Genomic DNA, 11,116 nt, shown 5'->3' with positions numbered 1-11,116 from the left:
TCTAATTTAGGGACACTGACTCTTGGAAAACGAAACTCTTGAATAAGTCCTCCGGAAACACTCCTTGCGAGTGATTTAGGATGGTCTGCAGGAGAAGAGGAAATGCAAAACGATGGGGACTTTTTGCCCTGACATTTGGCTTTTCGGTGGGAGGGGTCCTATGGCGGGAATGTTTGCGGGAGGTGAGGGGGAGTGCAAGAATATTTGAACTTCAGGCAGGGGACCTGAGTTCCGGTGATAGTTCTGACACTAAAGAACCACGGGCCCTTAGTAAACGTACTTAACTTCTTTATAGGAAGGCAATCACTACAAACCTGCCCAATCATAGTCGCCCAATATACTTTGGTCGCTTTCTTCCCTCATTTGAGAATTATTAACATTAAAGGGAAAAATATAAGGTATATTACCTAGAACAGTGCCTGGGACATATTAAGGCTCAATATTTTCACTATTATTATACCGCGGATTTTTCAGATACCGTGCCAGGTAACGTGCAAGAGGCAGTGTGTATTTCTTTTAACCTGGCCCATGACTGCGCATGTGCGCCTCTAATCGCCCACTTAGTCGTTTTCCCACTTACGCGCAAGCTCCGCCCCCGACGGCGTGCCCCTTAAAGCGCGGGCACCGGGTAAAGCGCGCTCTCGTTTGGGAGTGACGTAAACCAGGCCCACAGATGGGGGCGTTTGCTTCCGGGGCCAAGGGGTCTTCATTTCCGGGAGAAGCACGTCTTGCGGGTAGCGGGTTGTGTAGGGGGCGGAGTTCGCTGCTGCTTTCTGGTCCGGTGGCTCGCTCCGGGAAAGCCAGGCATGAAGATCACGAGGCAGAAACACGCCAAGAAGCATCTTGGCTTCTTCCGCAACAATTTTGGGGTCCGCGAGCCGTACCAGATCCTGCTGGACGGCACCTTCTGTCAGGCGGCTTTGCGGGGCCGCATCCAGCTGCGGGAGCAGCTGCCCCGCTACCTCATGGGGGAGACTCAGCTGTGCACCACCAGGTGGGCTTGGCTGGTCCGGGTGGAGGCGCGGGGGCCCCGCGGGTGCGGTAGCGGGGAGGCCGCTGCTCGCAGGCATCCATTGGGAGCCCTCGAGGGGCAAAGCGTGCCGCCCACGAGGAGTTGACAGTTAAGCGGGGCCGCTAAGGAGGGTGGGCGAGTATCTACCAAGTGGATAGATATAAGGTCCGGCGAGTATTCATCTTATCCTGGAGGATAAGAACACGTGCTTTGCCGTTCGACCTGGTTTCCAGTATTGGGCCCGGTTCTACCAGCTTTGTGATTTCGGGCAAGTTACTTAACCTCTCTGAGCCTTGGATTACTCATTTGTAGAAAAAAGCTCGTAACTACTTACAAACTTGCTAGAAGTCGGACGAGGTGTAGTATATGTAGAGCATTTATTGGTATCTCAGACCTATATCCTCTAAGTGATTGCTTGTTGTTTGCATAGTTTTTCCCAGTTTAAGAATTTTTCAAGCTTCACAACTGCCCCATGATGTAATATCTTCGATTCCCAGAAAGATAAGTCAGGACTCGATGTTTCAAGAACTTTGTGCAAGGTCATTTGTTGATTCAACTGTGTTTATTGAGCACCAGCCATACGCCGAGCACTGCTCTAGCCAGAGGATAACTTGGTGAACAGGATGATCTCCCAGCCCGTATGGCCAGCAAAGTGTGTAAATCAACCTCTAATTGGTGTGTTTTGACCCCTAGTTTCCTCACTTCTTCAAAGTGTGGGAACACCTAAGATGGAATCTTGGGGGGTTGATTGGAGGAAGGATGGAATCAAGGAAGGTTCCACAGAGGAGATAACTTCTGAGCCCAGTCACGGTTCAGTTCTGAGGGGAAGGACATTTTTTGAGTGAAAGAAAAGGGAAGTGACTTGTAGGGACCTCTTGAACAAAGGAGTGGAGTGGAGTTGTGAAATGCCAGGGAAAGAGATTAGAGCACAGCGTATATTTGGGAAATAAGCTGGGAAGAAGATAAGTTGAGGCTGCATAATGAAGAACTACTATTCATAAACTTAGTTTTGTTTTGTTTTTTCCTTTGTAGAATATTTCCTTTAAAAAGTGAACAGAGAAGATTTAAATGACCCATAATACCACACCAGTGACTTACCACTGTTAGCATGTGGTGTATCATCCAGTTCTTTACACACACACACACACACACACACACACACGAATGGGCTGTTACTCTGCATGTGATATTAATGGCCTGCATTTCTCACATAACACTACTCCATGAACAGCTTTCTATCTTCAGAACTTCGTGTGGGTTTCATTCAAGCAGAGCCTCAAATGGGTCATAGATGCCCCCTAAGTTTTTTTTTTTTTTTTTTTAATCCTTCATGGGTTAGGTTTTTTTTTAAAGAGCTCCTGACTTATTTATTTATTTATTTATTTTATTTTATTTTTTTGGCTGTGTTGGGTCTTCGTTTCTGTGCGAGGGCTTTCTCTAGTTGCGGCAAGCGGGGGCCACTCTTCATCGCGGTGCGCCGGCCTCTCACTATCGCGGCCTCTCTTGTTGCGGAGCACAGGCTCCAGATGCGCAGGCTCAATAATTGTGGCTCACGGGCTTAGTTGCTCCGCGTCATGTGAGATCATCCCAGACCAGGGCTTGAACCCGTGTCCCCTGCATTGGCAGGCAGATTCTCAACCACCGTGCCACCAGGGAAGCCCACCCCCTAAGTTTTGATCCCCATCTCCTTCAGAGCCACCAGACAAGTCCTCAGATCGTCTGTGCCCCAGAGTTGATTGCTTCTGGCTACAAGCCTTGTCCACTTACCCCTGTCTGCCATAGAAATACTAACATTTTTAATACAGGGCTGTAATATAAAGAAGGTTGAGAAGTACTGCATGAAATTATATTCTGCAGCATTTTTCCGTCTGGAGAATTTATTTTAACTTCTGGAATATTTCATACATACACAAAAATAGAATAGTATAACGAAATGTCTATCACCCAGTTTTTGCAATTATTGACATGGCCATTCTTTTTTTTTTTTTTTTTTGGCTCCCTCGGGTGGGTCTTAGTTGCGGCATGTGGGATCTTTCGTTGAAGCGCGCAGGCTTCTCTCTAGTTGTGGCTCGTGGGCTTAGCTGCTCCGCGGCATGTGGGATCTTAGTTCCCTGACCAGGGATCGAACCTGCATCCCCTGCATTGTAAGTGATTCTTAACCACTGGACCGCCAGGGAAGTCCCGACATGGCCATTCTTATTCATTTAAGAATAAGTTACTGCTAGTTTATTTTAAAGCATATGATTGTCAATTCTTGGTGTGTTTCAAGAGATAAATGCTATCAGACCTGATAAGTATCTTCTAGAAAAGATAACTGCAGCTATGTGAGGGGTAAGTTGGAGAAGCAAGAGAATGAAGACAGGCAAACCCGTTCTGTGGTTGTCTAGTCAAGAAATAATGGGAGCCTGAACCTAAGAGAGGAGAGGTGGGAACTTCCACAAGGAGACGTTACAGAGGTAGATACCAACAGCTGAGATAGGACTACCACTGATGGGGTAGGGGGAGGGGTAGGAGTGAGGAAGCAAAGGTTAAATAGGATTTCTGATTTCGAAACAGTATCTGAGAAGATAATAAATTCAAAAAGATAGCAAGCCCTGGAGAAGTCTGGAGGCAGGAAAGTAGTTTGATTTTAGACATCGTGAATTTGACGAAGAGCTGATGGCTGGCCATCCACAGGAAATATTCAATAAGTAGTTGGCAATTTAGGCCTGAAACTCAAAATGGAGTTCAAAATGGATGACTTTAGAAAGCAAAATCTCTTAAAAAAAGCAAAAACGAATGGTGTGATAAAGCCGGTGAGGCAAGGTAGAGTCAGGCAAGGGCTGGCTAGGGTTGAAGAAATCTTTGACTCAGTAGTTCTCATAATTTTTAAGTGGGACAGAGGAAGTACCTGGGGAGCTTATTAAGATGCTAATGTTTGACTCCACAAGAGGTTCAGATTTGGGGGATGAGAAAGGAGCTAGAAATTAATATCACTGTGTCATTCCAATAGGGGTAGTTTATAGATGACACTTTGAAAAACATTGCCTGATATTAATATGAAAATGCAAAGTGAAAGAAAGTTGTGATTGTTTTAAACACGCTGGTGACTTGAGAATGTTTACTTTTCTAAGCTGAAAATATTCTGAAGGTGCACCGATTTGCACTTGAAGGAGAAGCCTGTAGCACTGTGCTTGGTGAAAAGCATCTATCGTCAAACTACTTAGATTCACATTTCAACTCTACCTCTTATTAGTTGTTTGAATTTGGGCCTGTTACTTGAAATCTCTCAGAATGAGGTGTTCTAAAATCAGGATAATTTTACAGTAAGCTGCCCTCATACTGTATAGCACAGGGAAGTCTACCTTATGCACTGTGCTAACCTAAATGGGAGGGAAGTCCAGAAGGGAGGGGATATCTGTATGTGTGTGGCTGATTCCTTTTGTTGTGCAATGGGAGCTAACACAACATTGTAAAGCAACCATACTCCAAGAAAAATTAATAAAAATAGATAGAATAAAAGTAGAAAAAAAATAAATAAAGTAAGCTGCCCAACTTTGTAGGGCTGTTGTGAGATAAGCGAGAATTTATGTAAAGGCAGTTAGTATGCTGCCTGCACATCATAAATGCTCAGTACATGTTAACTTTTTATTATTTTCCTTCTACTTCGTGTATGCATTTTTCGGGTCTTTTAAGAGTGAAATGCTTAATGTATGGTTTGTAGTTTAAAAAGAAGAATTGAGTTTTTTTTTTTATAATTTATGTGAACAACAGATATGCGTCTATTTTAATTGTGAGCTGCTAATAACTTTTTTTTTTTTCAGGTGTGTGTTAAAAGAGTTGGAAACATTGGGAAAGGACTTATATGGGGCAAAACTGATTGCACAAAAATGCCAGGTTCGAAACTGTCCCCATTTCAAGAATTCAGTGAGTGGATCAGAATGTCTGCTTTCCATGGTTGAAGATGGGAATCCTCACCATTATTTTGTGGCAACACAGGTGATACCACTTTTAAGACCAGAGTCAATCTTAATCATTTCCATTTATACTCCATATGGAGCTATTTATCATTAGAAAAAATTAGGTGGAAGTGGTTTAAGTGTTTCAACTTTTTAAAATGCATGCTTTCAAGTTAATTTGTAGTCAACAAAAGCAATTGTCATTTGAGAATTTGAGGAGAGAACCTTAAGCATAATGATTTTCTTCTAAATTACTGAAGTTTCCTTTTGTAAAATAAAAGTTATTGACAGATGTGATGATATGTTTTAGGGCTCTTGAAGGGAAGGTAAGTAGAGCAAAGATTTTACATTTTATGTTTATGCATGTTTTTTCACGTTCCCGTATTTCATCTTATTTCTTAGAAAGTCGTGTTTCATATTGTTTGAGACTATACCACCAGTATGGAACTGTTTCAGGCTTTTAAAGACTGGGAAGCAGGGGAGGAGAGACTCTCGGGGTCGATATTAATGAATAAGCTTGCATACATACAGATTTCCTTAAATTTGCTTGTAGGATTATAAAATTACACAATTAGAAGCAGAGCTGAGTCTAGAATCTGTCAGCTAATTCCTACTTTATTTCTATTCTTTCAATCTCTGTGAGCATTCTTGACCCTTTCTGAAACATATCTCAGAGTAGAAATGAGGGACATCATCTAGTATATTTACCTTTGTATTAGTTTGTAGTTCGAGGTCCTAGAAAATTTGTGGTCTTAGAATATTGATCAATATAAAATATTGATAAATCCAGTTCACATTGTTGCCACTTAACTGTGCTCAGTTTTTATGTTTTTCTTCCTTTCTTTTTTTTTTAAAAATATTTATTTATTTATTTATGGCTGTGTTGGGTCTTCGTTTCTGTGTGAGGGCCTTCTCTAGTTGTGGCAAGCGGGGGCCACTCTTCATCGCAGTGCGCGGGCCTCTCACTATCATGGCCTCTCTTGTTGCGGAGCATGGGCTCCAGACGCGCAGGCTCAGTAATTGTGGCTCATGGGCCCAGCTGCTCCGTGGCATGTGGGATCCTCCCAGACCAGGGCTCGAATCCGTGTCCCCTGCATTGGCAGGCAGACTCTCAACCACTGCGCCACCAGGGAAGCCCTCTTCCTTTCTTTATCATAAAATATACTCCCATTAGTAAAACATACTGATTTGAAAAGTAAAACCTGTGATCTCTTTTATTTTCAGTATAGCCCTCTTTAAGTTCTTAGAATCTCTTTAAGGCATCTGATTTAATTGATATATTTGAACTAAATAATTCTATTTTTGTTTTTAATAGGATCAGAATTTGTCTATGAAAGTAAAGAAAAAGCCCGGAATTCCTCTCATGTTCATTATTCAGAACACTATAGTCTTGGACAAACCTTCTCCAAAAACAATTGCATTTGCTAAAGCAGTAGAGTCAGGTCAGCTTGTCTCAGGGCAAGAGAAACAAAGTATCAAGCAACTCAAAGAGGAACAGGGTTTAGTAAAAGACCCTGAACAGAGAAGAAAAAAAAAGCGCAAGAAAATAAGTGGCCCTAATCCTCTTAGCTGTTTGAAGAAAAAGAAAAAAACACAGAATACAAACTCATCTGCCTCTGAAAAGAAAAGAAAAAGAAAAAGAATCCGAAACAGATCTACCTCAAATGTACTTTCTGAAAAGCAGAATGCAGGATAATGAGTCCTTTGGATACTTTTAAAGACATGCAAATATGAAAATGAATTTCTTTTTGAAACTGTGGAAGTACTTAGGTTAAAAGACTAAACTTATTTTTGTAAATGAATATTGACCCACAAGCCTTTGTTTAAAATTATTTGTAAAAAAAAAAAAAACCAGAGTGGATGGATTTAGGTGTGATCATGTTCACTTTTCTTAGAGAATTTGGAGGTTGTTTTTAAATGTAAACTGTTGCCTCTTTCTGTCTTACTGCTGTCCCCCACCCTCCAACATTATATGCAGATAGTTTAAAAAAATCATATAGTACCAAAACACTTGTGACAAAAAAGAGATAATCCCTTTTTCACATTCACAGAGGAAACTTTCTCTTTCAACTCATGTAGTGGTTGTAGAATTTACCTGTATATTTCCAAATAATATGAATCTGCTGCTACCTTTGGATCTGCCCATTATTTATTGACTTCCTACTAGAAAGAGTGGAAATTTTGCTTACTTATTTTACTCCACCATTTTTCTAATATATTAATATTTCAATCTTTATACATCCCAAATTCAGTATTTTCATTTTGATGACTATAAACTCTGTTTACTACTAAACCAAGTAGCATGCTATGGTTGAATTTGTTTTTTATGTTACTTTTTTGTTATTCCAGAAGTTAATAATGGCCTCATTTTCTTCTAGCATCTGACTTGATCTTGCCATATTCTCCAGTAACTCTGGAAAGGATCTCATAATTTTCAGTATAATATCAGGTCATTTCTTACCCCTGGAATACTTCTGGAGCCAGCCCTCTGTCCTCCAATGTGGAAAGGTTTTCTGCCAAGCATGTTGCTCAGCTATCACCCAGGCATTTCTTGTCCTTATCCAGAGAATCTACTTTGTCACTTCTGTAGCCTAGATTCTTCATTCTGCTCGTTTTTGATTTCCTCTTCTGCTGTGGTGGAGCATAGAGTGTGTAGGAGGTACATTTTTTGAGGCTCAACCAGTGTGTCTAAACCTATATTTGTTGCACTGATAATCTAGCAAGATAAAGAATTCTTTGTTGAAAAATCATTTCTCTCAATTTTTCTTGAGAACTTCTTAATTGTTTATAAGATCCTAGGGGGGAAAAAACATCCCTTTACTTTTTTTGAGTTCTGGAAGATGATTTTCTTTTAGATGTAAATGTTATCTTAAATGGCAAAAATTCCAAAATGATACTCTTTCAGGTTGGCTTTAAGTGTTACTTTAAAAATGTCTAAAGGTGGGGCTTCCCTGGTGGCACAGTGGTTAAGAATCCGCCTGCCAATGTAGGGGACACGGGTTCGATCCCTGGTGAGGGAAGATCCCACATGCTGCAGAGCAACTAAGCCCATGCACCACAACTACTGAGCCTGCGCTCTAGAGCTCACGAGCAACACCTGCTGAGCCCACATGCCACAACTACTGAAGCCTGCTCGCCTAGAGCCCATGCTCCGCAATGAGAGAAGCCACTGCAATGAGAAGCCCGCACACTGCAACGAAGAGTAGCCCCCCTCGCCGCAACTATAGAAAGCCTGTGCATAGCAACGAAGACCCAACACAGCCAAAAATAAATAAAATAAATTTTTAAAAAAATGTCTAAAGGGTTAATTCAATTAGGAATTGAATAATCAAGCTTTTCTTTTTTGGCCCCCTCCCCAATTGTTTTAATCATCCTTCAGGCCAAAATTAAAGTATTTTTGCACTGTAAGTTTGAAGTATAAAGTTGTCAGATTGATCAGTAGCTCCTGACTTTGAGCTGCCTGTGATACCTTCATATAGTTGTTCTAATCTGTATCCTTAGAATATCATGATCATGTATGAAGTACTTCATGAATAAGTTCTTATTTATGGCTAAAATAAATAACTTTTCTTAAATATGAGAAAATTCAAATTTATTCCTATAGAAATGTCATTCTCAGTTGAATTCAGAGGTGCTTTTTTGGTGGAAAGTGGAATTTTAGCTTTATACCAGGAGGACCACACAGACTATATTACCTGTCAAGCCAGATGAGTGTTTTCTATTGTCATTTCATGATTCTGGTTTAAATTCTTAATGGTAGGAATACTTTTTTAAAAGGGAAGCAAAGGTACTGGAAAAAAGTGAATATAGTTCTGTAGTTCTTGTGAGGAGAAATAACATTTGTCAATAATGACAAGAGTTAAGATTAGCAAATCAAATGTAGATGAAGTGATAAAGCAAGTGAAATGTACACTGATGATACTTGTTTCAATATCCTCAAATGCACAAATTTTAGGTATTTTTAACAAGGTTTATATGTATTCAGTGCCATCTGATTGCCTATTATTAGAGTCCAAACTGGAGAGCTGGAAAAGTCAACTCACTTTTATAAAATAGTAATTTTTAAGTTAAAATATAAAAAATAAAATGCAGGGACTTTCCTGGTGGCGCAGTGGTTAAGAATGCAGGGGACATGGGCTTGAGCCCTGGTGCAGGAAGATCCCACATGCCACGGAGCAACTAGGCCTGTGCGCCACAACTACTAAGCCTGCGCTCTAGAGCCTGCGAGCCACAACTATTGAAGTCCGCGCGAAGCCTTCCCCGAAGGGACCTGTGGCCTTTTTCTAGAGTGAATGTGCTTTGGGGAATAAAAATATCTAGAACTTTTGGAGATTACTACACCCTGACTCTGAATTGATGCTGATTGCTAGGGTTTCAAAATGCAACTGGTCCAACATTCAAAATGGAGGTTTATGGTGGTCAGGTGATAAATTGAGTTACATGCCAAGTTTGAATCACAGTAGGTCCATGAGCCCACCCTGTGTTTTTTCTCCAGTTCCAGAATGTGTAACTTAAAGACATACTAGGCAACTGACTGTGTCCCTGTATTAGCTCTCTCATTTATGAACTAAGGGTCATTAGGGTATGAAGGGTCAAAGGGAAGCTATTGGAATTTCTCCTCCCTGCCAGGATAGTAAACCAAAAGAACAAGACATCTTTGGAGGAATTGCAGGGATTACTACCATCACCAAATACTTGAATGATGCAGAAATGTTGATTCTTATTTCATCTCCATTTAACACATCTATTTGGTCTGTGCAGAAGGCAGATGGATCTTGAAGCATGACTAGATTATTTTAATGTTAATCAGAGGGTAACTCATTTGCAGGACCTCTTCCAGATGTAATATCTTTGCTGGAACAAATCAACACAGCTCCTGGCACCTCATATGGAAAATCCTTTTTTTTTTTTTTTTTTTTCCTCCTTCAATTTTTAACAATTTGCTAGGACCACCACCAAAAATCAGTTTGCTTTTCCTTGACAGGGTCAATAGTATACCTTTACAGTCTTGTTTCATGCTAAGTCAGCTCATTTGCCTTCAGCCATAGTATAGTATGTGGAGATCATGAGCATCTTGATATTCCACACAATGTCACACTGACCCACTACAATGATGGGATTTCGCAGGTTGAATCTGATGAGCAGGAAGGTGCAAGTACTACAACCATGTTAGTCAAGTTAGGGACTTGGAAAGAATAGGATTGGAAGATTTGTGAGAAAGATGTCTGGTGAAGAAGTATATAGATGGATCTTTTAGAATGGGCACAAAGTATGAAGATAATTGTGTCCCATGTGAAAATCCATCAATAGGCATTCACTGCAGAGGAGGCTCTCAAAAATCAGGTGAACACAATGGCACTTTCTATAGATGTCAGTTAGATGTCTTTTCCTGCTGCTGAGTGCTTGTTCACTGGGCCCATGAAAAAAGTGGCTATGGTGACAGAATGGAGACTATGTATGGGCTTCAACAACATACCTGACCTAGTTATCACTACTGCTGAGAACAACACTGAGCCCACAGTATGGTACCATTCTGGTGGGGAGGGGAAAGGAACCCGTCAGCCACCTGCTGGCAGGTTGATTACGCTGGATCCTTTCCATCATGGAGGGAATAGAAATTTATCCTTAATGGAACAGAGCCTATTCTGTATATGAGTTTTCTTTTCTTTCCCATAATGCTTCTGTCAGTATCACTTAACAAAATGCCTGTTTGCCATCACGGTATTCTGCCAATACTGCTTCTAATCAAGGAATTTGTGGTATTAAATGGTCTTGCTATAATACATCATTATGTAAGTAATGCCAGTTTGGAGACAACACCTTGAAAGGATGGATATTCTCTTACAAGATGCAATATAAACTTTGAACCAGAGGTCAATATATGGTGTGTCTCTTCCATACCTAGACTACATGGGTCCAGGAATTAAAGGATAGAAATGGGAGGAGCTCCCCTCACTATTACATTTTGTAACCCACTCAGAGAATTTTTGCTTCCTCCCCACACAACTCTGAGCTCTGCTGGCTTGGAGGTCTTGTTTCTAAGGGTGAAATGCTCCTACCAAGGGTGCAACAATAATTCCATTCATTTGGAAGATGAGACTGCCACCAGGTCATTTGGGGTTTTTTTCTTATGCCTCTGAACCAACAGGCAAAGAAGAGAGTTACT

The 11,116-nt window shown here is 40.9% G+C and overlaps 1 protein-coding gene across 1 annotated transcript; it reads left to right on the top strand.

Annotated features, from left to right (window-relative positions):
* Positions 1-701: 701 nt before the first annotated feature.
* UTP23 (UTP23 small subunit processome component) lies at positions 702-8,506 on the top strand. Its single transcript, XM_007188800.3, has 3 exons — positions 702-994; positions 4,816-4,990; positions 6,266-8,506. Exons 1-3 carry the CDS (start codon positions 807-809, stop codon positions 6,644-6,646), a joined length of 744 nt encoding a protein of 247 aa, XP_007188862.1. The 5' UTR covers positions 702-806; the 3' UTR covers positions 6,647-8,506.
* Positions 8,507-11,116: the final 2,610 nt, after the last annotated feature.

This window comes from Balaenoptera acutorostrata, chromosome 17 (assembly GCF_949987535.1).
Source record: "Balaenoptera acutorostrata chromosome 17, mBalAcu1.1, whole genome shotgun sequence".
Taxonomy (NCBI): Eukaryota; Metazoa; Chordata; class Mammalia; order Artiodactyla; family Balaenopteridae; genus Balaenoptera; species Balaenoptera acutorostrata.
The sequence above is the reverse complement of the archived record's forward strand: the minus strand, read 5'-3'. Positions and strand labels throughout refer to the sequence as shown.

Excerpts from the sequence above, each read along its gene's own strand:
- UTP23 (XM_007188800.3), top strand. The coding sequence starts at position 807 with ATGAAGATCACGAGGCAGAAACACGCCAAGAAGCATCTTGGCTTCTTC. Across the intron at positions 995-4,815 it reads ACTCAGCTGTGCACCACCAG|GTGTGTGTTAAAAGAGTTGG; the intron begins GTGGGCTTGGCT and ends TTTTTTTTTCAG. Across the intron at positions 4,991-6,265 it reads ATTATTTTGTGGCAACACAG|GATCAGAATTTGTCTATGAA; the intron begins GTGATACCACTT and ends TGTTTTTAATAG.